The 27,849-nt window shown below is 39.3% G+C and overlaps 1 protein-coding gene across 1 annotated transcript in view; it reads left to right on the top strand.

Annotated features, from left to right (window-relative positions):
- tenm1 (teneurin transmembrane protein 1) overlaps positions 1 to 27,849 on the top strand; it is a 300,806-nt gene that overhangs the window by 233,326 nt on the left and 39,631 nt on the right. Inside the window, exon 23 of the mRNA XM_032555180.1 lies at positions 25,356 to 25,510. Within this exon, the coding sequence (XP_032411071.1) occupies positions 25,356 to 25,510 (155 nt within the window). The remainder of the gene's footprint in view (positions 1 to 25,355; positions 25,511 to 27,849) is intronic.

Consider the following 27,849-nt stretch of genomic DNA (forward strand, 5'->3'; position numbering starts at 1 on the left):
TTTAAATTTTGACTGATTAAATGTTCTTTTAGAGATACTGCTTTATAGTATTTAGGAAAACCCAACAAACATCAGACAACATCCAAGAAATCCCAGAATTGCACTTGTTTTACATTGTTAGAGAAGAAACATCTCTCTGATTATTCCCATTTTTCTAAAATGTGAAATAAAATGATCTTAGTTATTTATTATTTTTGCTGTACTTGGGACACGATACATTGAAAACCCCAATAGTTCTCAGCAGATGCTAACATGCAAAAGTTCAAATGGTTTGTGTTTCCAATTGAAGACTGCGCTGTCAAACATGAAAGAAAATGCAGAAAAGTAAAATAACAAAAGTAAGGGCAACTCTATCTACTTCTACAGTTTGTCCTGCTAGAATTTTCATATGCTTTGGAGGAGAGGTTCAATTAACAGTTAATTTCTTTTATGCCAGTGGGAGATTTAGCAGCATCATTCATAATTGGCATGATTCAGTCGTGAGAGGTCTGAAGTTATTACTGTTTCACACTTGTGTATGAAAAATGTACAATTGATCTGGAAATATTGCTGCTAGGAATTGGCTGAGAAAAGATTCTCATGGTGTCGTGAGTAAAAATACCACAATTTCACACGACTGAGGTATTTACACAAAAAATGTGTGACATAATCAGATTTCGTTCAGTTAAGATATGAAAATAATCCTGCTGCTTCTAAAACAATGTAGCATACAGTCTTTTTATAGCTGCTATAATAATAGCGTACTTTTTTATTTGAATTTTGTACATAGAGTCGAGCTAAATGTACAAAAATATCTGCTAGTTTGCATGGTATACATGTTGTTTTTAGCTTTTCCCAGCTGTGATTTTAAACCAGCTTTACCTTAATAACAGCGATGCCTCATTTAGCTTTCATTTCATTTCATTTTCATTTCATTTCAACAGTTAAATTTGTTTTCTGGTAAATTAAGGAAAAGTATAGGAATCTCCGTTTACCCAGCTGATCAGCCATGTTCAGCTAGAGGTGTGGGAGGGTCAGCACTGCATTATTTTCTCTACACAGCCAATGGAAATATATCATGTCGTATCATTAAACAGAAGGTATAGTTTGATGGGTTTTGCCAGTTTTAACTCTTCACAACCTTGGTGTAGTTTGATTCTAATAACTGTTCTATGCTTAACTGGAATAACCTGGACCAGAAAAACCTTTAATCGTCTTTATCTACTGCTTTTATGTCTTTTTATAGTGGTGGTTGGGGTCTAAAGGCTTTATCAGAGGGGCCTCGAGTAATTTCCCACTCCATAATTCCAACAGTTACGACCTATAACCAGAAAAATCATGACCTTAGCTCATCCAAAACCTTCTAAAAAACAAAAGAAATAAGATTTTACACATAACTGAAGCTGTTACCTACTTTTCGTCACCAGTGAGGCTGAGGAGAATTTGCCCATTTTACATTCCAGATGGATTTCCCCCCCACTCCCTTTAATTCAGAGTAATCTGCAGAATTGCAGAGAATCGTCCGCGAGAGCATGTTCAATTTTAGCACGTTCTTTTAGCGAGGAAAATGTAATCCTGATAATTGTAGCCCTACTAATAGATCAAGCATGGCTTTTTTGGGCTTACAGAAGAAGAAGAAGAAAAAAAAGCACTTGTAGTAACTATGTTGAAATTATAAAAGGTCTGCCATTAAAATGCTTTCCTGTGTGAATAAGTTTGTAGATTCAGCTCTGATTCCTTCCACTCAGTGCATTGGATGATCTCATTAAATTAATGCGCATATTTCATTGTCCCAACCTTTTTAATTGCCTGACAGTAGTCGACTCAGGCATTTTGTCCTTTGTGTTTCCCTTCTACGTCTCTGTTTGACTTGCTCTGATCTGTCCGCTTAAACAAAATGATAAGTTATATACATGCAAAGCATTTAGAAGAGCGACGCAGGTAAAAAAAATTCCAGTTTAGCTGGGTCAGAGGGCTTTCGGTGTCTCTCTTTTCTTTTTTTTTTGGCTCTCCTTTCAACCTAAATCTTGTTGGGTAAGCATTTTAAAGCTGGTGTTTGACACCGCCTCAGGAACTCATGACTGGATAAATTAGATGAACTCATATGTCCGGAGTTCAAAGTGGCTGCACTGTTGCTTTTCATTTTAAGTATTGTCATAGTTATATTAGATGTTGCAAGAAATGGACCATTCTACAAGTTTTTCCTTATATTACTATCTGACACAAACATGCATCTTCATATAATGGAGCCAGTGCTTGAGAAGCCCTCTGCAACTCTTAAAACTGCATATTTTAATACTTCAAACGCAAAATATACCTTAATATGCTTTGAAAAATATACAAAATAATGAGAATTTCAGAATTGTGTTAGTCGCAAAGATACTCAGTGACTCATGATGTCATGATGTTCTGGGGAAACTGTCTTAGCTTTTGCTTCTTTATTTGTGTCCTTGGATGTACATCCAATTAGCACCAAAGAGAATAAATGGTGCTCCATGACTGGCTAGTTGCAGGGAAAAAGCAAGTTTTTCAGGTATCGCAGCTTCTCTTGAATATTTCAGAAATCCTCTGCAAATAGACAAATTTTCCACAAATAATTTGGAGTTAACAGAAAAATTTTTTTCCAATATTTCCTTAGTATGTCTTGTTTATTTTTTGTTTGCTGTTCCTCACTTATTGTCTGACAGTGTGGCAGAATTATTGTGTGAAGCCGAACAGATTTACTTTCATTAGTGGAGCATTATGACTATCACTAAGTTTTTCCACTTGATATGTAAAAATAAAAATCTTTGCTAGAAATAACTTTGGGTTTATTGTAAATGTTATGGACTCTCATAAGTTTCTTTTGTTGTTTTTTGACTTTTATCTTCCAGTCCAATAAATGACACTTAGCAGAAGTCCACAGCAAAGTGAGCTGTTTAGCATCATCACAATCTACATAGTCGAAATACTATTTTGGCCTAAACTTTATGGAGGGAAAAAAATACCATATCAAAATTAATAACTCTTCCCCAAGTGATAAGGCAAAGAGAACAAATGACCTCTCCATTAGTCTAATATAATTAAAAAGCATGAGCCGAAACAAGGCAGACAAAACATGCAGTTCACAGCTCAGAACATAAAAACAGCGCAAATAAAACTAAAAGTGAAATTACCTATTAAACATGAGACTATTCTTTCAGCATCTGGTGGCCCGTTTAAGAGCTTATAAAACTCTACCAGACTCTGTAAAGTATGACTGGTTCTGTGAATCTTCCTTCAATGCTAATGTTGTTCGCCAGAAAACAGGACTTTTTTTTTTTTCTATATTTATGACAAGCAGCGAGTGCTGGAGTGACGGGAAGTGCTTTAGATGATGTCGTCGTGCATTTTTGTTTTTCTGTCGTGATACGTAATAGAAAACTTTGACATAGCATGTATTTCCTCTTCTGAATGAGAATAGCAATTGCTTGTGGCTAATATATTTCTTATCTGATTGCATGTACCCTACCGTGACGGTTTGATGGAAATGAACTGTTATACTCCTGCTGATGTTAGTTATACACAAACCTTAGGTTGTTTACATGCGGCATTGTTAATTAATGTCTGGAGTAACCATTGTTTTTCTGTATACTTTATATCTTAATCGCCATCTATTAATGCAACACAGTTCCTTCTAAAGCCATACCTTCTCATAATGTGTGTGTGATTGTTCTTAGACGATACATTATTTACTTTTTTTCAGATAGTACCCTTTGAAATTAAATGTATTTTCTATATTATTTGATTTAAAAATGAAAATTGCATTTGTATTTTGATTTTGGTTATACAAACAGCTAAAATTGTAAAGTTCAAAATGTGCCAATTCGGACGCCACACCATGTTCTGCTAATATTCCTTCTTGTTCGTGTGCTGCTGTTTTTTGTGGCATAAGGTCCTACAGTACCATTTTTTAAAAATTGCTTTTTCGGGGGCGTGCCGTGGTGGCGTAGTGGTTAGCGCGACCCATATTTGGAGGCCTCGAGTCCTCGACGTGGCCGTCGCGGGTTCGACTCCCAGACCCGATGACATTTGCCGCATGTCTTCCCCCCTCTCCTTCCCTGTTTCCTGTCAGCCTACTATCATTTAAGGGACACTAGAGCCCACAAAAGACCCCCTGGAGGGGTACAAAAAAAAATTGCTTTTTCCAAAGTCTAAGGCCAAATCAAGACAGAAGCCATGATGGCATAAATAGTCAGGATAAGAAAATAATTAGTGAATCCACCTGGTTTATTCAAGTTTAGAAAAGAAACACAAAGATGACAGGTGAAGTAGGTAGAAGCTAATATCTGCTTTAATTTTACACATGATTGCAGAAGTATTATTCCCAGAGCCCAAACCTCAGCACCATTGAACATCCTGTATCTGTGCCTTTAACTAATAGAAAACTCTGTCCCAACACATCTCCTGTTCACTCCTGAAAAGGTGTTTCATACTCGCCTAGTCACTGCGGTGGACAAACTCTGCTGTGGCTGTTTTACTCAGAGTAACCAGTGCTTAGAAAAGCTCTAGACTTCAGCCTGTAGCCCCCTGTTTCCCTGTCATCTGTCTCCCACAGCTCACCCTCCACCTCCTCCTCGCACCCTCTTCCAATGGTAATGAGTGGTAGACTTCACAGAGAAAAACCCCTCTGATTCTTTTTTGAAGTTGCTCTTCTGTGATTTTTTCTTCCACTGATCTTGTCTCGAGTCCTCTTGTGAACTCCTCTCACTCCGAATTGGAACGTCCTTTTATTTTTCTCTCATTCAAACTAGGTTTTCACCCCGCCTTGTTTCCGCCCGTCCTACCAACCAGATCGCCCCCCGGTGACCTCTCGTCTACATACTTACACTTACAAGCTATATCAAACAAGCCGTGCCTTAACGGTAATCCACGCTATGTCGTTTTTATTGCTATATTGCTAATGCTTTGTCTGTATTCTCCCTGTTATGTAAACGGCAGGGATTATCTCGTGTCCTTCAAACCACCACTTATGAATACGAGATCTGGGGCATTGTTTGGAGTTGGCTCTATGCAGTGTTCTGCACTCAATTAGCTTAGTAAATAAAAGGCCTTGCTCCATTTAGGATGGATCCCATGTCTGACATGAAAGAGGTTGCAGTCTCAGAGGAACCCCCCCAACCCTCCAGCCTTGGCTCTAATCTATAGACTCTTTCTGTTCACAGCATGTCCCTCTTTTTTCTTTTCTTTTTTTTTTCAGAAGACATTTGTTCATTAATATTTTTGTGTCTGTTTCATGTGTTTGGACAGATGAATTCAAGTGAGTTTGGTGTTGGAGGGATTAGTTGTTGGTGGTTGCCCTGTGCAGGTTTTATCTGCTGCGTGTTGACTCGTCCCAGACACCCAAAAGCTGACATCCACAGAGAGAGAAATGTGCTTTTATGTGTGTGTGTGTGTGTGTCTGAGACTGTACACACTCTTCCTCTGACCCACAGGGGGCAAGCTAATGCCCTTATCAGGACCTGACATACTGCCACCACATTTCTCCCTTTTGCCCTGCCGGCCTGTCTCTCCTCCTCTCTTTTCTCCTTTCTTATGCTTTCTTTCCATCTCTCTTTCCGTCTCTTGTCTTCCCCGTACAGATAGAAATGTTTGTCTCATCCTCTTGCAGCCGATGGCTGCAAGGCTCGTTGTCGGTGTTGTGATGACGTTGCCGAATGAAGCTGTGAGGTTTGAACCAGTTACAGTTTGTAGCATATTAAACAACCTATGTGTTTGAAAAAGTGAGAAGTTTTTAAAGAAATCACAGTCAGGGGGTAAATAGGTTTCACATGTCTTGCAACATCCCTGTTCAGCTGCCAAGGTTGCACCAGGCAAGCTAGACTCCACACTGTGCCTGGTGGTTGACGTGGTATAAGCAGCTTAGGTGAATGTATACCTCCACTCTCTGGCTGCTGGTTTCATTTACAGAGATGAAAAGTGGCGGTAAGCGTAGGAGGATGTCAAAGTTTTATGTGGATAAATCAAGCATCCCTGTATTGATCAGAAAGTCCTTACTCAGATCAATAGAAATAAAGAAACTAGCCACTGTTTGCAATAAACAAATCAAGCAAGAACAGTTTAAATTCCTCGACCTGGTTGAACTTTGTTTCTTTGAATTAAATCCATCATGTCATTTTTGATGATTACTGCAGGTGCAAAGTCTTCTGACTTGGTAGAGCTCTCTTTTAATGACCTGCTCCTAACCTTGCTCAACTACGCTGCCAACTTGATTACTAAGACCCATCAGGGCCAAAGCTGTTGTTTTATATCTATTTGCTTCTTTGAACTTTTTGGACAATTCTTTTTGTTATATTTCCAACATACTAGAAAATCTCATCCAAGTTTTTAAGGTTTTTCCATCTCAAGCACACCTGACGCTTCAAATGAGTTCATTGATGGAAATTTGTACTAGGCAGGTGGAGTTGTTGAGACTAATCACTAAGAAACATGATTTCGTGTTGAATTTGGGTGAAATTCTTGTTATAGTTTATTTAAATATAAAATGTCCATACCTGAACCTTTTTGAATAGGGGTTGAGTACTGTATATTGGTGAAATTGTGTTTGACCTTTCTGAATCTTTGAAGGGACATTTCATCCACCACAAGTCAAATCTTAACAATCAACAACGTTATGTGTTATAAATATCCACTGTGAAGTCTTTATCAAACTATATTGTGACATACAGTATTACAGCCATCCTTAAACTTGTGTTGTTTGAGTCAGTTAACACATTTTAATAATTTCTGATATATTTTTACCTTTAGTTCTGAGGTAATGATGTAACACACAATTGCTAATTTATTCAAATTGTTAATATTTCATGAAACACTTTGATTGGGTCAATTGTAAAACAAACAAGTTTAAACTAACAAACCTAGCAATGTTGCAGTATCAACATGTTGCATCAAAACATTTTCTCTTTCTCAAAAATATGTGTATCTGAATAATGAACTTAATAATGCTTAATAATGGAATGGCTTTTACCAGAAATTATAATCCGTCATATATTACTTGGAGTGTTTTTGGTCCCTTTTTGTCAAACAGATTTTCAGTTTGCAATCTGGACACTACAACATGTCCTGGATTCAAATACCGGACGAGCCCCCAATTTCTCACAAACTGGCTTATTACTGAAAATCCAGCTGAAAGTGGGTAGTGCTGTTGAAAAGAAAAGTAAAACTACCAGTGAAATATGTTAATGAGAAAACTCAGTGGGCCTTAACAATGGAAGCACTGATAGATTGATAGTAATTTCTGTATTCTAGTATTGTCAGTCTTTGTGGATCCAATGGTCTGCATAACATCCAGTCGGCTCTGTTACTATTCATCATTCTCTGGTGACCTACCACCTTTGCTGCACCAATTTTGCATTGTTAAAAACGTCCCAACCTAAATAATTTAGCCTTGTTTGTGTGCATGCCTTGCATAGTCTAGCATTTGACATGAGCCAGGCATTTGTGAATTGTGGTGAAGTTGCTGTTTAAAGTAATGGTGGGAGAAAACCCAACAACAATCAAATATGGTTTCAGAAGCATCATACAGGAGAATAGCTGTGCAATTTAATTTTATTTGCACTCCTGGCATTAGTACGCCAAGGAGAATTGAAAGCAGTATGTGGCTAATTTTATATGCTCCCACATACTACACACACTGAAGTTCACAAATGTCCGGAGGTGATTCAAACAACTCAAAATTTCTCGTCTGAGCACAGAGGACATCTAAAACAAGGTACGACTGACGGACATAAAAACATTACAAACCCCTGCATGACTCAGCGGTGTTAGTATTCTTTGGAGGCAGAGTTGCAATTACTTTTCCAGAAATCTGCTGCTTCCCAAACTGTATTCAGCCGCTGCTATGGCGAGGTGATCAGATCTCTCAGGATTGATTCTTTCATGGCAGCTGCTCTCTGTTTTAACTTTGAAACAACCGTCCCATTCTTATTCTCCCTCTGGCTCCCAGAGCATTTTCTACAGACTGATTGTTGCATCTGACAAAATGGAGAAGGGAGGAGAACAGATTACAGATGGAGGACAGAAAAAGTGAAGGAATGCGTCAGAAAGCGAGTGGAACCAAGAATTATAATGATAAAAGAAATTACACGATTTACTACATTATAAAGGTAAAAGTAGAGAAAAAGAGATGATGAAATGGTTAAAGAGAGTCAGATGAATCTGTGTTTCATGTTTAAATCCTGTAGCATGATGCAGTCCCACACCTCATCTGCATATTAAACTCACCCTGTGGCTGCCTACCCTCTCTGAGGGTCAACTATCACAATTTCTGTTGGCTTAAACAGAGCAGCGCTTTACAAAACAAGGGCACCAGATAAGCCACACTTTGTTGTTTCAGCTCCAATATTCAGCTCATGTGTGCACATTCTCGTCTGTGTGTAGTTTTTAGCAGCCTGCGTCTCTGTTTTGTTTCACATTGACCAAGCTTTTGTCTTTGCCCCTGGACATTCCTGCATTAATGATACACACATGAATTAATCACACAGCAAGGCAAACAGCAGCATACTTTTATGGTAATACAAAGCAGAGAGACAGAGACGCCATTGGGTCATGCTATTTCTGCTGCAGCTTGTTTTCTCACTGCAGCATCCATGATAATTAGAGGAGCGGCGGTGGTTTGTGAGACAGACATGCATCACTGAGCAGCCACACCGTGAAGTTCTACCGGGGAGTCGGTTTCTCCCAAAATGAGTTTTAGAAAATACAGCTGCTGGGGGGGAAAAAATCCAGAAACTCTAATAAATAGCAAAAAAAAATTTAAACACAGCACAGGTACATCTGGACTTGCTCTGATACATCCCAGATGATTTTTTTTGTTTTGTTTTGTCTTTTTGGAAACCTGCAGCTCGTCTTTGCTAAAACATTTGCAGGTTGCGTTTGTTCTTCAGGTGGCTTACATGAACCTGGCAGATTCTGAATGCTTTTTCGGTTTTCTAAGTTGCATTTCTTTGCACACTGTCTACTTTGAAGAGAAAATGAAAAGAACAAGTTAAGAATGATTTCTCTTGAAGGATATCAATTCCTCTTTATCATCATTGTGCTTCCTGAGAGATAAATGATTGAAATGGATAAAATATCAGCTCCTCTCACGCTGCACTTAAGAGAAGTCTGTGTTGTTGTGTTACTGATTTCTTTATCTGGTGTCTGTTTGGTACAAAGGTGTTGTGGGAACAAAAACCTGGGCTGCACATATTTAGTAAAGAGTGACTCACAAACATATGAACTAGTGAAGCTCTGGCTATGTTATGCAGAGGCTCTGTCTGTGATAAAGAAGATCCAACCTATAATTATGGTAAGGCAATAAGACAGAGTTGAACTTTCAACATCAGATAGTGAATTGATCTTTAAAGTTTGTTGATGGGACAAAATGGTGACGACATAACAGAAACAACATGTTCTTTTCGGGTAAATTCAGTAACCAATTATGCCAACATGCATGGCAGGAAAAGTATGATGATGCCTTTTGGAAATTCCCCTTCCTGTTTGAGCACCACGTTATACACTGCTTTCACTGCAAAAACACAAAATCTCACCAAGTATTTTTGTCTTGCTTCTCCCACTAATGTCTAAGTACACTTAAAATAAGACCAAACTAACTTACAATTAACTTTTCGGCAAGATATAGGAGCTTGTTTTAAGTCAGTAATTCCTTAATATTGATGAAAAAGTACCAAGTCCCACTGAGAAAGTAATAACACTTACAAAATTTCATATTTAAAATACTTTAATGGAATTTGACATACAGTTTTAACGTTTTTGCTCATATTAACAGACAGAATGAAAAAGAAATGAAAAAAAAAACAGTTAAAAATAGATTTTGGTCTTATGAGTGAAACTAATACTTTTTTAAAAATCAATATCAAGGAATTATTAGCTTAAAACAACCTCCTGTATCTTGCTGAAAAGTTACTTGTAAGTTGGAGTTCTCTTATTTCAAGTGTACTAAGGTATTTGCACTGGGAGCTTCACCAAGAATACTTGGTAAGATTTTGTGTTTTTGCAGTGTTCCCTTGATCTCTTTCTTAAAATGATTTGATCATTGGCGAGAAACACGATGTAGGGATGAGTTTGTCATCCTAAGAGCCGAGAAGTCTGCTGCTAACATTCACCGATTGATCTTTATGTGTGGAAAAATGTGCAAAAATGTATTTCTCTTTTAAAACTACTAAGGAGGTTGGTTTATTGGTTAAAATACCTGGAAGTTTGAAGAGAGGCCATCTTTGAGAAGTCTAGTTAAGTATATAGGAGTTTCGGATGAAAGAATTGAAGTCTTCGCTTTTGATTCGGAGATATCTACGGATCGCAGAACAAATGCAAATCAGTTTTCTGAACTAGCTGATAGCCACTTCCTTTGCTTCCTTTCCACCTTTTGTTCCCCATTTTTCTTAAAAAAAAACACACGTTGGACCAGAGAACACATCCACCTCTAAACGGTCGTACCGACAAAAGTGCAGCTTTTACAGAGATGCTCTCCTCGTGGAAAATTTAATTTCAGGTTGCTGACCTCTATTTAAGAGGTATTGTCAAAAGAAATAATAATGGCAAACATTTTTCTCCCGTTCTCGAGATCTGCTTACACAAAAAGAGGGCTAAAAGGTAAAAGTGCTGAAGTTGTGAGGCTCTGAGCTGATTTAAAGGCTTAATTTTAGTTGCCAGTTGTTCTCTTCACCTTGTTCTGCGAGGATCCTGCAGTTATTATGACTTATTTATGGCAACATCTTCCACTAGCTGCTTCAAGGTTTCTGCAAGCCAATGTATATGAATATCACAATCCATTAAATTTAAAGGATAATTAATATTACACATTTAGGTGTCCATTATATTTCAGTTCAGCAGCATAATCATTATTTTATGTCTCATTAACTCAAGTAGTTAAATAAACAATCTTTCTGGGGTTTGGGATATCAGATAGAATCAGATGTTAGCACAGCAACATCCATGTCATCATTATTCGCCCTTTGACGCTGTAATAAGTTGATCTAATTGTCATATTTGGTTGTTTCTAAAATAGATTTTATGACTGAAAATACATAATAGAGATTTGGAAAGAGTGTGTCTACACTGCAAACAAGCATGACACAAACACTTTCAGATGCAAAGAGTCCAATCGGTCCTCTCTTAAGCTCTTTAAGCGTACAGTTGTTTTCAGCACATAAAACATTAGAAGCCCCTCTGTGCCTCCCGACTGAGAGACCCTCATTATTGGCCTTTTCCTCCAGAGTGAGGCCATTTTCTCTGCACATAGACCGCCGCTGAAAGGACGATTCGAACTGCAGAAATGTAATCAGTGGAAGAGTGGAGTGACTGGCACGGGGAGGATGGGCCCAGACGCTTCATCTCCTCTCACCGCGGGGGGAAGGAGGCGTGGTGGGAAGCCCATCAGAAAGTGGGCTGTGAGGATACCGGCGTAAGCAGCAAGGTCTTCTGGGTCTCAGGTGGCCACCGTCTGAAGTGCGAGTGTAAAATAAAAAGGAGTCCAGGTGAATAAACTGACTCATTTCTGCTCCTCCAACAAACTTCTGCTCAATTTTATTCCTTTTGTTGGCAATGATCTCACATTTATAAGGGCAAAAATAACTTCATTTCTTAATTTAATGTTGTCCTGTTGTGGTATATTGTGCATAAGTAGACATGGTCCAGTTTCCATGGTTATTTTGTGCCTTGAACATAAAAAATGTTCTTGACCAAAATTCATATATATATATATATATATATATATATATATATATATACAGTATATACTGTATATATGTATATAGACCACTTTAAATTCACTTTCTCTGATTTTACTCTTTATAGGTTTATGTTTGAGTAAAATGAAAATTGTTCTTTTATTCTATGAATTACTGACATGTCTCTGAATTTCCTAGCAACAACGTAGTATTTATTTGCAGAAAATGAGAAATGGTCAAAATCACAAAAAAGATGCAGCGCTTTCAAACCTCAAATAATGCAAAGAAAACAAGTTCATATTCATTTAGAAATAACAACACTAATGTTTTAACTCAGAAAGATTTCAGAAATCAATATTTGGTGGAATAACCAGGAGGTTTTCAATGGAGTTCAGTGCAGTGGACAGAGGGCCATCTTCATTTCCTGTAGGTAAATTTACTGGTTAACCATCTACAACAAACAAACATTATCTCTGAAACAATGTGTCAATGACAAATGTTTAATGGCATGCTTTTTTGCAGTTGTTTGCTCTTTATTTTTGTTTTGAATATGAATCAGACTCTGGAGAGAGAAAAAAAAAACAGTAAACCTAATTCAACCTTTGTGCTTTTGCCAACAGTCATTCCTCTGTACTTCACAATAAGACGTCCGCAGTGTCCAAGAGGTGGTTTGTCCTTCTCTTCCTGAGCAAACTGATCAAAAATGTTGGAGGTTTGAAGACACTACAAATATAGAATCATCTTTCTGTAGACGGTCGATTTTAATCAGACTTGTACAAAATTGCCATCAAGCTTTTGAGAACTATCATGTGACAAGATGATAATTATATTGTACAAACATGGCAATATATTGTACAACTGTAATAATCATATGATATTAGCATGATTGTTTCATTGTATAAATGTGACCATTATCATGCATAAACATGTCAGTTCCATCCAGATGATGGCGGTAGTGTGCTTTTAGTGCCTGCATAATGAAAGATAATTTACAGGTCAAGCACTTCATGCTCGGTCTAAGACATAAAGAGGCACTGATGCTGCTGTGTGTTGTGAATGACATCATTATCAGTATGCACATTCTGATAAGGACCTCTAACAGTGGAAAAAATCAGTCCCATCCTGTGACCTTCTTAATTGACCAGCTGGACCGTTGCCAGAGGCGTCATGGATTTAAGGTTCCCCACCTTAAATGTGTTCAACATGAACATGTTGTGACTCAGGGTACAATAAGACATCTGTTAAAATTTCTTGACCCCCCCAGTGGTGTTGGAACAAAAGCAAATGAGGCTGTATGTAATCCTGGACCTAATTTCATGTGAAATATCTATAAATTTAGCTTCACTCAATCCAAAACAGGAATTAGAACAAACTTAGAGTGCAGAGAAACTCCTACTAGTTTATCTAGAGAAACTACTCATTACCGTAGCTCGACATTTAGCATTAAACTTTTAATATCGGAGCAAGACCTAGAGAAATTCCTGTTAGTTCACAAATCTAGAACAAACTTAGAAAGTACCATCTAGTTTATAGAATCAAACATGGAGAACCAACATTTAGTTTTATATCTCACTAATCTTACCAAACACGGACAACCAACATCTAATTTTGTCAGATCAAGAATCCAGAGACACTCTTACTAGCTTATAAATTATGGACCTCTTATTCTTATTAAACATGGAGAACCAATATGTAGTTTTATCTTTTGTCTTTCTTTTGGTTTGTTGTTTTGTTGTATTTCCTTCTAATTCATGTAAAGCACTTTGAACTGCCTTGTTGCTGAAAATGTGCTCTATAGGTAAAATTCAACAACTTATATTCCTGTATGACAGCAAAGACCTGTGCTTATAAAGGACCATTTTGAGGTTTCTTTCACTCTACAATTATTTAGTTTATTTAACTACATGTTTTTGTTGAGTTCTCTCACGTATAAGCAATGGCCGACAACTGATGGTCAGCTTTCTGACGCTGGCCTGTATGTTTCCCTACAGAACGCCCAGACAGTCTGGAGACTCCATTGTGTACGCCACATATTCAAGGCTCACCGTGCCAGATGCAGGAAAGCAGCCACATGACAAAACCCAAACTCCCTCAATCATTCACAGGGAGAAAGCTAGGTTTTATTTGGTCCATATCATATACTTGGAGACAGGCTACATATTAAGAACCAAACACTTCTTAATAGTGTTAGAAACTGTTTTTGCAGGAACATGAAGGTGCTTGGACGTCGCCTTGTAGCCTTTCACAGCCTTCTTTCCAATCTCCTCAAACAGCTGTCGGCTTTGCTTCCTCTGATCAATGTTCAGTGTTGTGCTCTTAACGATACCAAACAATCCAGCAGCATGCTTGTTTCCTTTTAATAAGCTGAATGACTGAGACGCTCGAAGGCAGCTCTGATGCTAATTACGGTTTAAAACAGTTTGAAGCATGACATGGATGTAAGAGTTAATAGTCTTTTTGGACTATTAACTATTAGCAAGAGCAGTAAATCTGCTCATGCTATTTTAGCACATCTTGGCTATCGATGTTATTTAAACTGAAGAGAATAAGTTTAAGGATTGTGTTTTGGGATAAAACAGTCATAGCCTGCTAAAAACCGCAAAATACTTTCTCGGCTTTTGTAGAGGCACGTTTTAAATATGTCCAATTAAACTAGCATGTTGGGCAGAACACTGCACAGACTGCGGGCTGCTTTGTTTGTAGTCTCAGTGTGTTGAGAGGCTTCAGAGAGATTACTGAAGCTGACTGTGTGTGTAATGAAGCCCAGAGTCAATAACAGATGCAGGCTCCAGGCCAGGGGCTGAGTCTGTGTGTCCAAAGTGCGACATTTGTGCAAGTCCGTGTTCTGGCACATGCTCGTTGTTGATTGACAGCAAGCAGGTCTATAGACCTACTCTGCTTCCCGCTGTGAAGGGACAGACAGTTAGTTATGGGTGCCTTGTTAAAGGCATGTCAGGCTGACAGCGTCGGTGTGATCATGGTAAATGTGACACGCGTGTTCCTTTAACTGGTTGGGATGGCCACTGCTGTCAGCTTGGCTTGTCAACTTCCTGTGGGAGCCTGGCAGACTGACAGGAGGAGGGAGGCTTTGGTGCTTGTAGAGAAATAAACTGCATTTACAAGAGTCTAATGCCTGAACACACTCACATTTGTATGGGTTACATAGGTAAAAGGAACTTGTAATCTGAGAAATGGTTTGACTTCAATAGTTTGACTTAAAACACTACTGGTGATAGAATATCAATATTTTCTGTGGTTTTTGTCAAAAAAAAAATTCCCACCAATATTAAAAACTGTAAGATAATATAAGTATAAATATGTTTACCATTTAAGATACTATTACCACAGGCTTACTCCCAATTAAAACAACCAGACCAAATGAGAATGTAAAATGTTTTACTTAATAGCACTACTTTCACTTTAATGTTTTCTAAAACATTTGGTCACATGTTCAAGACCCAAGCTTTTCATCTGATAGGTCAAAGATTTGACCTGCCTATACTGTTTTTTTTATATATTTCTTTTGATGAACTATAAATATATTTTTGTTTCTTTACTAGAAGCATAAAAACGTAATTTCTGTTAAACAGAGGTTTGGTACCATATTGAATCAAAGTAAAGTTTTATGGAGTTGACATTTTAAATAGTCAACTTATAGTAGTCATTAGTGCTAGTGATTAGTGCACTAGTAGTGCTACTATTAATCACTAGTAGTAGTGATTAGTACTTGTAGTAGCATTACTACTAGTAAAACTACTTGTGCTGCTACTAGTAGCTAGCTATGTAGTAGTACGGTTAATTACTGGATAGCTATCTACAGTGTAGCTGTAGCTATACTACAGTATATAGCTAGCTACACTGTAGATAGCTAGCTACTATATAGCTACAGTGTGGCTGTAGCTACATAGCAGATACTGTAGATAGCTGGCTATCAAAGTAAACCTCAATGTAGTACAAAGTAGATCTTAACTCTTAAGATTTATAAAAGGGTGTCATAATTTCAGAATCTTCCATATTCCATGTCAGAGGTGTAACGCTCAAGATGACAAAACACAGCAGCTTTGCTGGACTGTGGGGAAGCTTCCTTAAAAATTATTAAAAAGTTTAGGTCTTCATCTACCTTTAACAGAAAAATGTAATCAGTTAGCAATTGGCTAGCATTACACAGCAGCCAATATTTCCTAATACAGCCTTAATCTGCTAAAGGTCTTGCTCTCTCTCGCTTTCTTGCAGCCTCAGCATACCACAGACAGATCAAATGATTTTTTTTTTCTTTAATACTTTTTTGGATATAGTTCTGAATACTTTCATGATTGGGAAAATGGCTAACTCGGATCATCTTCAACTAGCATCCACAGAATAGGGTTTAGCGCTAACTGGTCATGATTACTGTGCATTCAACAGTTACAAAAACTTCTGCTTTTTCTTAGCGAAAAAATCAAGCTTAAAATTTCCCAGATCCAGTGTATCTCTATTATTTTTTTTATTTATTTTAGACACAAAAGATAAATCAGGATAACGGTAGTGGCTGCCTCTGTACAGCCACACTTATATTCCCTGTGGGAGAGTGGGAGCAGAGGCAGTAAAGCTAGGGCACAAGTTTCAGTCACTGCACCTCAACTGTGTTTTGCTTTTTTTTTTTTTTATTCTTGTTTTAAAAAAACATGGTGACATAATCCAAACCCAAAAATTAGTGATGAACATATGGGAGCTGCCTCATATTTGGGATGTCTTTTGGAAACTGTAAGAGCAGTGGAAGCATCACCTAATTACAAATCCAGTTGGATTTTTTCCCCCTTCCTGTATTCTCGTTTTTCAACCTTGAAATTGTTCCATCCCATCTGATTCCATTTACTCTTCTTTTTTCCCCCCCGCTAGAGCACCTCACTGGTTGGTTATTGTGATGAGGTTTGATTAACGGGGGGAAAAAATCCTCTTTTGATAGACCTTCGTGCGTTTGTTTGATGTTCTAAACAGTGCAACCTAATCTGTAGACGCTCTGCAGTGATCCAAACCCTCTCAGCCTTTCACAGAGCTTTCCAGCCCGAAGCTTTTCACTAGGTTCTATAATTGAGTTTGTCTGCCGCCACTGTGATTGCTTTGGATCTTTCTTCGCTATCAAACATGGCAATTACTGCCAAATCGCATAGTTTCTAAAAATGAAAAAAAAGAGTCTATTTGCTTAGAAATTGGCATGCAACTGTTACAGAAATCTCGTTTTCTTCTTGCCTTGCCATACATGTGTAGAAAGAAACTATAGAAGCCAAAAAAAAAGGAAAGAAAAACTGCTATCAATAATTAATTAATGGGGGTTAATATGTTAACAAACTTATACTGCCTGGTAATTAGATGAGCCACAGTGTCTGAATCAGACCTAATTACAAATGCACTGTCTGTTCTGTGGGGCTTAAATGAATAATTAATTGCAGGACGCATGAATTATTTCTACTTACACGTTTGTGTTCCTCATGGCAGAAATACTGTACACACTTGTGTTGTTTTCCGTTTATTGGGGATAAGTGTTTGATTAGGTGAAAGTAAAAATGATCGGACACCAAACATCTATTACAGCAAAAGAGGGAGTAGAACTGCACGTCGTAGATCACAGACAAATAGCTGCTGCACAATCAGTGAGTGATTGATTGCAGCAGCACAAACCTATTGCTCCGAATTATTTAGATGTTTATTTATTTTTTGCTTTTTGTTGGGGTTTTTTTTTTTTCTTCAGTGAACGTGTCGAATCAGGTATTTTGTCGGCACACGGAGCCTGTGTGCGGTGCACTGCATTGTTTCGCTCCCAGACTGAGCGAGCAGGTTTATTTCCTCCGTGCCCACAGGCGACCTCTCGGTCTTCACAAAAAAAGAAAAAGAAAAAAACAAAAAGGTTGTGGGTATGTGTGCGCGCCCGTGGGTGGGTGTGAGAATTTCTCGTCTGCAAAAACCGCTCTGATTTATCCGCTCCGTATTTGCATATGTGCACAATGTGATTAACTGCCGGGCCTTATCTTTTCGCCAAGTTGCCTCATTGCATGCATGCCTGCATGCGCCTACCCGCCGCCGGTAGACTCCACCGGGTTCGCACAAGTCCACGTGTGTGTGTGTGAGCGCACTCTCTCTCTCCCTCTCTCTCCCTCTCTTCCTCTCTCAGATTCACACATTTACGTAGCTAAGCGTTTGACAGAAGCAAGGTGATGAAAGTGAACAGTAAACCACAGTGAGCAGGCGAAGGCTGAAACGCCGTGTTGTTCGGCTTCACTTACGACCGGACTGCAGCAGCGGGTGAACCCTCCAGGCTCTCCCCAGCTAATATGCTTGGCTTTATTTATGGCCTGGGTGGCTCGCCGCGGTCAGTTGTGCAGGTGAAACAGTCCATCTGTCTACATTCACTTGTCAGTCACATGTGGTATTTTAGCACAGAATTGCCATTGTCCATAATCAGCAACTGCTGGGATCATTTAGATGCTGTAATAATACGTCAGTGTGTATCATTATCGCCCAGTGGGCCCGGGGATATGGAAGGGTAGACTGAATGACTTACCTTAGGTGTGCGCTTGTTGTGAAGGCGAATGGAAGTTTTTCCAGGCTGAAACTTATCTTCATCGCGATGCTTGTTTCCTCTTGTTGTTGTCTTTGTTTTTTTTGTTGTTGTTTTTCTTGTTATATCTTGTTCTGGCAGAACACATCATCATTCAGAAGTTTACATACACTCCCCATGGGTATGGTTGTCATGTTAATTGTTTTTTAATGATGTGTTTGAACCTTTCTGGTGATACGATGATACAGCAGACAATTTCAATGATTGTTTTTTTTTGTTTTAAACACAGAGATTTTGATAGACAATAATTAGTGTGATTTTTCCAAGTTTTTCATATATATTTTTTCTATTATTGTAAGAATTTTATATTATCCACTCCAACTGATATTTGGAGAAACATATATACATCGAATCCCATTGAAAACCTCCTGGTTAATCCACCGAATATTGATTTATGAACTCTTCCTGAGTTAAAACATTAGTGTTGTTGTTTCTAAATGAACATGAACTTGTTTTCTTTGCATTATTTGAGGTATGAAAGCACCGCATGTTTTTCGCTGTTGTGACGATTTCTCATTTTCTGCAAATAAATACTAAACTTTTGCTTGGAATTTCAACGACATGTTGTCAGTAGTTCGTAGAATAAAAGAAAAATGTTAATTGTTAATATACCTATAAAAAGTAAAATCAGAGAAGCTGATCACTTAAGTGGTCTCTTAATTTTTTCCAGGGCTGTATATATATATATATATACTGTATTTATGTACAGTATATATATGTAAATTGGTTATAAACCCCATATTTTAGTAGGTATTTTAACCACTCTGCGTCATCAGTGGTGGAGTTCATTCATAACATTTGGTCTCTCTGCTTTGTCCATTCCAAAATCTATTAGATGTGTTTGACTATAATTGCATCATCAAAGATTCAATCATCTGGCCTAATCTGCCTGACCCAGGTGAAATTAAATTTGTCAGGATGGTTAGGAGGAGAACGGGAGCAAACAGAGATCAAGCGTATCATAAAATCTTTGCTACTGGAAGCACCGTGTCGCCGACCTCAACAGGAATATACGCTGCTGTCATATTCAGTACATTAGAATATGGATTCAGATGTGGCTCACTTTGTCAGATTTAAAGAACCTGACAAAATGAGATTCTTTAATACGTTTCTTAAAACATATTAAGGAAGCATCCTTAATGCGTTTTATTAAGGATGCTTTTATGTATTAAAATGTTTTTATTGATTTGATGGAGGATTCTAATCTTAAATGTTGCATTTTTAGTTAGGGAAAAATCATCATATTTAACTAAAGGAAAGGCTTGAAAACATCAGTCTGTGTGTAATTAGGCTATTTAATGTGCTTCAGTTAGTAAAATGAGTAAATGAAATAAATGAATATGCAATATTCAAATTTTCTGATGACTGTATTCTGACAGAGTGCTGATTAAGAAAGAAGTGCACAAGCATGAGGGGAAATTGTAGCTGACCCTATTAGAAAACCAAATGTTCTTTGGACAAAACAGTTATAGTGAGAGGGCACCAAGATTTAACTCTTTGAACAAGCAGACATTGATTTGTTGTCCTATCCCCAAAGGACAACAACATGTACCAAAAAACGAGAACAAAAATAATTCTGTCGAGAAGAGGCCAAACATCAAACCCGATCTTCACCAGAAGCTTGTCGATGCCAACAAAAAGGCCTTGGTAACGATACGACCTTGAAAACCCTCCTCTTTGGCTCTGCATACATATTTTTGTCCCTTTGCGGATTAGAGTTTAGATCAGGCCTAGAATTTACTGCTTTTGTTTTTAAACCATTGTGGCGGCTAAAATCCTGTATTTTAGGCTACTGGTTGCTGTTGTTCCTGGTAGGCGGTGGTTTTACCTGCGCTCAGTCAAGATTCGTTATGCCGATCTTCATTTTGACTTATAACCATAAAGTCCTTTATTTTCAGTACAATGTGCATTGTCTTCCCATTTCCATTTAGAACCACATAAATTCTACATTAATGAAAACCAAGCACAGTAGAAAACCGTTTGCCCCCTTCCCATTAGCTACACCTGAACACTTGACCTTAAATAACCCACATCCCACAGGAAAAGATAAAAGGCTCCTATAACCAGTATGAGTTTTTGTTAAACGTCTTCCAGCTCTACCTTGTCGCTTGTTGAAACCACAGGGTGAGTCAAGTGGAAATGAGTGACTGACAGGAGCGGCGAAGTGTTGGAGCTCTGTGCGCACTTCTTGTGCACTCCACTTGTAAGCATTTAATGAACCTTTGCACCTATCTTTCTTTCTTTCTTTCTTCAACCTGGAAAGCTGCCGACTTCTTTATTTGGACTATAATAAATAGATTAACACATATTTATATTGGGTATCTGTGGGTTGTGTGTATCGTAAGCTTATTAAACACTTCACAGAAGCTAAATCCTGACCATCAAGTCAATAATTTCGGCCGGTTTCGGGTCTTAAATCTAAACTATTGTTGATTTAAAGAGAAAAACACGGTCAACTCTAAAACAGACGTATTCAAAAATAGCCTAAAGAGTTAAAAATTATAATGATAATCACTCCAATGGCGATTATTCGTCAACATCTTGCAAGTTTATTGAGGACGCTGTCCTGACTATCTAAGGGAAGTTGATATGTTTAGACAAGTCTTCTTCAAACCTATAGCAGCAGCTACTTTGACAGCTTTAGTGTCACTCTTTGAAAGGAGAAAGCAAATACCAAACAGCTGACTTCCTGATCACCTGAAGTCTTGATCTTCAGGTGTTAGCAGTCGGAGCTCACAGCTCACCGCATTCGGATGCTGCTGAGCGCCACAGGGCTGTCGACTGTTGCTGCTAAGTGAGACGCAAATCCACCGCCTGAGTTATAATTAGTCTTTTTTCGCCTCGTCCTGCTTCCTACCTTCCACCTTTCCTCACCTCTCTGCGCAGGAGCTCCCTCGTGGCTCCTTCTCTTCAAATATCTGTAATCAACACAACAAGACGTTCTCCGGGAGCCCTCTTTAAGGCATTAATCAGATTGGATTGGATTGCAGTGCCACAGGGGGGTCATTACAACCGATATTCTTTTGACGGGGACACAGAGAAAAGAGATCCCTTTTGACAGAGAGGGATGAGCCTGTAGTAGATCATTTACCCAACTCCTCATCACGCCTTTGTCTTATTGGCACCTTTTTCCGAACACTGTTTGTACTTCTTCCTTAAATATAATGCTGTGTCATTCCTTCTTTCACTTTGCTCTGTTCCTCCAAGGTCACTAAAGATCCCGCTCTGAATCGAGCCGAATGTCCGTCTCCCTCTGGAGCTCAGATTTGTCTCAATTACTCTGCTCCTTGTACGTCTGCTTATACATGAACATCTGAGAGTCTGGTTCACTCAGGGAGAAACAGTAAATCCTCTGATGTCTTCTGAGTATCCTTTGGATATAGAGAGAGGCTGTAAATTCCCCTAATGCAACACACATCTTTATCTGCTGCAGCAGGAAATCCAGCCGCTGACAAGGAGAATGTGGACTAATCTACCGCCTTTTCGATAAACATTGTGAAATACTCTTAAGCAACATGTAAACTGGTGTAAATCCCTACGCAAAGCAATAATAGTGATCTTTCTTCATTGTTGTGGCTGCGCGACGATGAATAAGTCAGTCTGGTCCTGTATTTATTGTTCCAAAGAGAATGGCAGTCATTCAGAACCCTTTTGGTGGAGACAGACGGCGTGCCGAAACAGAGGATGTCACAAAAAAAAGGGGGGAAAAAAACAATGAGAATGAGAGGAGGGTGTAGGATGAAGGGAATTTTAGGCAAGAAGTCAACAGAAGTGGGCAAGAAGACGTTCAGGGACAGTGCGGCGAGAGAGGAGGGGAAATCAGTATTGAGAGAGAGTCCCGTCTGCCTCGTCATGTCCTTGTGCAGGATTTATGAGCTCTAAGATCAGGGACGGGTTTTGGATCGGAGCTCCAGGAGCAGGGATGTATAGGAAAGTGAAGGAAGAAGTGCAAAGAAGACGAGGATGGCCATCTTCCCGGGGGTGGGGAGTACTGTGGGTTACTGGGGCTAAATAGGCTCAGGGCATTGTGTGGGTCAAGACTCACCTCCTACATAATACCAGGTGACAAGAGGGGGCAGCAGCAAGGTTGAGAGGAGTCGAAGAAGAACATAGAGGAGGAAAAAAAAAAACGCAGGCGCACAGATTAAAGCAGAGCAAAGACATAACCCAAGAGTTGAAGGTCAGTGATTTGATTAGAAGTCAGAAGATACAGGCAAGCGGAGCAACAAAAACAAAAACAATGCAAAGGGAAGAGGGCACTAGGAAAAAAGAAAGCAGGAGAAGATCAAGTTAGGCATGATGGAGAGCAGAGGGAAGCTAGCAAAGGAGAGGAAAGGTGCTGTTTGAGTGCAGGGCGATGCTGTTCGGGTGGTGTAATCTGTCTGTGTCAGAGGAATGATGAAGGGGCCAGCAGGGAGAGCTCTGCAGTTCACCTCCTGGCCCCTGGAGGAAACACAGTGACCCTGGCCCTCCCCCCCTGCCCACCCCCCGTCTGCAGTGCCACTTCACCTGTACAATTTATGACTCGCGGGGTCGGCCCAGGGTTGCTTAGCGCGAGGACGCTGGCGAATCCAGCGGTGGCGGTGTGTGTGTGTTTGCGTGTAGGGGTATGCGCGTCTGATGTGTGTCCGCATATGGGTGTGCTTGTTGAGGAAAATCGTTTTGAGCGGACAGTTTATTTTATAGCCGGAAGGATGAGACACTTGTTCGAACCTGGAACAAAGGGCAGGAAGGACGTCTTGTTTCTGGTTCAACGTAAGGACGCCAAACGGATTTTCTGTGGACCAAAAAGGAAAAAAATACAGCTACAGCTAGAAAACTATCAGGGAAAACACTAAAGATTTTGACATTTCGTCCCTGCGGGGCCGTGGAAACGTAGTTTACGTAAATATGTGACATTAGATAGTGGACCTTCACTACAAATCCCAGAGCTTCAAACACAGTATGGCGTGCTAAGAAGCAACTAGAGATTGTACTTGTTGAGTCCATTGCAGTAGTGTTCCCTCTTTTTGAACTTTTTCATATTTCATTGTGCTTCAACTACAAATTGTTTATTTATCTATTTATTTAATTGTGATTTTATAAGACAGAACAAAAGAATGTTTCCTGTTTGTTTGTTTTTTAGCAATAAAATCTGAAAACTGTTGCATGCTTTTGCATTTAGCCTTCTTTAATCAGATGGCCCAAAACTATTATTCCTAGTGTGAGACATGGTGGTGGCAACATCATGCTGTGGAGATTCATTGTTTTCAGTCAACAGGAAGGTGGATGGAGATAAATACGGGACTAAACCCTTTTAAAGGCCACGTTGCCGTGGGAACGGGAACTCACCTCATAGCAGGACAGCCAGAGCTGCAATACGATGATTTAGATCCTACTTTTAATAAAAATCCATCCCACACTTTTCAGATTTTTATGTGTACTGTTACAAAGCCAGATTTCCCCTGTTCCTCAATAATTTGAAATAATGCAAACTTTATTCACAATGACGTCTATTATTAAACTGAAGGGACGCGAGTATTTTTGTGAGGGTCATTTTTTATGTATATATATATTTTTTACATTAGCTTTATGTGTCACTCAGTGCAAGAATTGGAACTGGATCATCAGGTACCACTGGCTTGAACAGAACCCATGTAAACACTATAGTCTAAGCTAACGATAGCCCTAATCAATGTAAGCCTCTAAATCAGAATTAGAATTAGACTCTAATGTCTGATTTTACTTTCTGGCTGTAAACATTTAATTCTGCTATAAAAGCAGGCCCGGCTTAAAAAGACTGACTCACATTTGAGAAACTGTGGCTGTTAGCAATAGCATCATTATATTCCTGTCTAGGAAGTTGATCACTTTGCAAGGTCAGTCTTTCCTGCGTATGAAAAGCTCTGCTGTAATGTGTGACCTGTCCTTTTTTTTTTTCTTTTTGACTGTGCTTTCTGAATACAAATGCATTAATTGAACCACAATAAATGAATTAACTGTCTGCTGGATGTGTCACCAGACAAAACAAAAATGTGCCGACGCATTTTGGCCAATCATCAAATTAATTCAGGAAGAAGGCGAAACAAATAAATAATTGCTCAATTAAGCCGCTAATGGATTTCCGTATGAATCTGTTTTTAACCTTCCATCATGCCTCCCTGTACCATTTAATTGTTTTTGGTTTCAGGCCGCACTCTATTTACATTGATTGATTTTCTTTTATAGGTTTTGTCGCCATAAAGCCCTTCCAGGCATGCTCGAGACAAAGAAATCTAACGCATAAATCTGACGCGACCTAATGATGAGCCATAAACAAAATGTGTTTGTAAATGAAGTGATTGAGCTGGAGGTGGGAGGAAGGAATACTAAAATATGGCTTATTGTCGCAGATGCTAAGTGAAAGCAATCCCGGGGAATTGGCTGCTCGCGGTGTGGAAGAGGTGAGGGTTGAAGTCGTGGAATATTATTGCGGCGGCGTTTGAGTCAAAGGGCCATTCTCTGCATGGAGATGAGGCGGGAATGAAGGTCACTCCTCATCCATAACAGATGATTCATAGTCCGCCCTGACCTTTAATAGCTGGATTTACTTCTTTTCCTCTTTTCTTTGCTCTCCGCATACTGCCGCGCGCTCCCTAACCTCAAGGAGAGTTCAAGTGTAAGCTCGCCATGGCAACGCACACTCGCATAGCCCGCGTGTCCGCACGAGGGGAGCGCGAATAAAGGTAAACATATGCACACATGCAGACGTCGCGTGCGTGTTTGAAGAGCCGGCGGCCATTTATAAATGCACATTTGCACAGGCGTCAAATGTCAAAAGTTCACTGCGGCACCCCGCTCACATCTAATGTGACAAATAACTTCTTCCTCCCGTTGCATTGTTCTAATCCCTTTAGTGGGCTCTGGAATGGAAATATAATTACATTTCTGTGGTGCAGTGCCTTTGATAAGACAGCCGCTTGCCGAGCTGAATGACTAACCGAGTTGGAAGCCCTCTTCGCCTCGCTCAACTATCCTCCACTCCTCTTCGAGTCTCTTTCTCCTACTCCTGTTTTTTTTTTTCCTGTCTCTTTTTCTCCCCTCTCATTTCCCGACTTTCTCTCTCGCCCACGTAGGTATTGCCGTGGATAAGAGAGGAGTTGTCTACTTCGTGGATGGCACCACCATTCAGAAGATTAATGAGCGGGGTCTGCTCTCCACCGTGATTGGCTCAAACGGGCTGATGTCGACGCAGCCGCTGAGCTGCGATGCGCGCATGGATATCAGCCAGGTAAGCTAATAACGCGCCGCAGAATTTCAATGACTAGCAGAGAGAGAGAGAGACGACGCCTCGTTTGGCTCTGAAAGATTGTCTAAATAATTTGTGGAAGCATTTGTCTCCTGAATGTCATCCATGTCAGCTAATTAAAATCATTATATCAAAATGGCAATGGATCACAAAGTTTGTTGTTCTGTTCGCATAGCGCTGATTGTTTTGTCAACCGCGCTTTGCTAAACTTTGAGGAACAAATGCGTCTCGGCCGGAAGACGGGCCGCTCGCGCCGGTTTCGATCAGCCATCCCTTCAGAACACGCTGCTAACTAATACCAGGCCTATTAGAGCTGCGGATGAATAATAGATGAGCTGCTGGCTCTGTGGAGGGATATCTGCCCCCACATAGTGCCTGTGTATGTCTGTGTGAATATGCGTGTTGAAGCCAAGTGAATTCCCCAAAGTGCTATTTCGTGTCTTAGCACCCGGGCTACGTTACAGTTCCTATGTTTGTTCGTCACCGGTCTGATCGCGTCTGTCCTCCATCTGAGTTGGCTCTCTTCTTCTCCTGGCTTCCCGTGACCTCAGCCGGCGTCGACGGAAACTCCTGCAGCCCTGACGAGACAAATATTGCTGCGGAGATGGCAACTGAGCAGCAGAGGGCCTGCGCACTGTATACAGATGAGGACAAATTTGTTGGTGGAAAAACATAAAATAAAATTAAGCCTTGAATAAATATTCACCTTTAATTTTTTACTGTATTGTAAGCTCAGGTGGAAATCTTTCGCAATATTCCAAATTTAATTTGGTCGGAACAGAGAAGAAAAAATCAAAGTTATAACATTTTTTACCTGTTAAAAATGCCTCTTTTGTCAAAACGTCTTCACATATGAAAGACCCAGAGTCCTGGCTGCTCCTCTGATCACCCCCACAGGTTTTCTATGAGATTTAATTCTGGGAATGTGATGTCAACGAACCAGGTTTCTTTGCACATATGCTTTGAATCGTTATCCTGCTAAACAAAAAAAAACAACAAACAAACAAAAAAAGACCCCATCCGCTTGCAGTTTTCTGATTTATATTTAAGCAGCCGTAGTATTTCAAAGGATTCATGATACTTGGCAGAGCAAGGCTCTTGGAGTCTTTGAAAACGAAGCGGTGATAGATTTGCTTAACCGCCATCACACTCAGCAGATAATTAAAGGATTAATACGCATATTCAGCCTTTGTTTCATGCCAGCAGGGTCCCAGTTCACATGCTTACATTTGTTTTGTAAGATAGAATAGACATCACTCTCTCTGTTTACCTCCCTTAATATCTGAAGAGTAGAGAAAAATGACCTCACATCAGGCGTACTTTTTGTGAAAACAGGAAGTAATAGATTGTAATCTTACTTAGGAAAGTAAGATAGAAATATTTAAAAAATAACAGGTTTTGATTTAAGGGGTTACTGATAACTATGTAATTTTGTTCAAAATACACTGATAAAAATTGTGCTCAGATTAAAGCTTGATTTTATAGCTGTTCACTCAGAGATTCTGCTGCTGCTGCCACTAAAGAGTTATTAATTTCAAGGCTTTTTTATGCATCTTTACTGGAGGTTGGCAACAAATATGTGGTAAACGTAAAGTGATAAAGAGCTTCATGCTCTCTACAGCTGGTGCATAGGGCAATATGGTACAGTTTATGACCCACGATGAAGCCACGACGCAGCTTTTTGTTGCTTTCGATAAAAAAAAATAAAATAAAATAACATTTATAACCAGTAATTACAGCGTGCAAAAACACCAGCTGTCCAGATCTATCAGCAATACGGCTGTCATTTTCAGAAAAATGAGACGTTTATAAACTCCTAACCTTTGAATTGGATCATTTTAAGTGTTTTCACCGACCACTATATCGTGTGCTGTTCTGTCTCACTCTCTCCACCGATCACAGATGTTGTTTTGAAACGGAGCATAAAACGTATATTTAAAAAATAAAAACAACTGACAGGTGGATGTAAAATGTAATTCGGTTCAGTGAGCCGTCTTCTTAAGTTTCTCTCATGTTGCCTGTGTTGACGCGTGTTCCTTGGCGGCCGTTTGCAACATTGTGTGTGTTGTTGAGCGGTTATATTGGACAGAATAATATCAGCTCAACTGTAAAGACCAGCTGCCATTACAGCCTGCATATTTATTTATTCAAGGCATTCCCACTTTGGCCTGTCACAATAAACAATAAATCAAATAATCGCTTGATAAATTAGAAGAAACTCAATCATTTTCATTTGCTTGAATTGTCGTTTTTCTCTTTCCTTTCTCTCTCTCTCTTTTTTTATTTTTTATTTTTACCAAAAACTGAATGATAAAAGTCTT

The sequence above is a fragment of the Xiphophorus hellerii genome, chromosome 23 (assembly GCF_003331165.1).
Source record: "Xiphophorus hellerii strain 12219 chromosome 23, Xiphophorus_hellerii-4.1, whole genome shotgun sequence".
Lineage (NCBI taxonomy): Eukaryota > Metazoa > Chordata > Actinopteri > Cyprinodontiformes > Poeciliidae > Xiphophorus > Xiphophorus hellerii.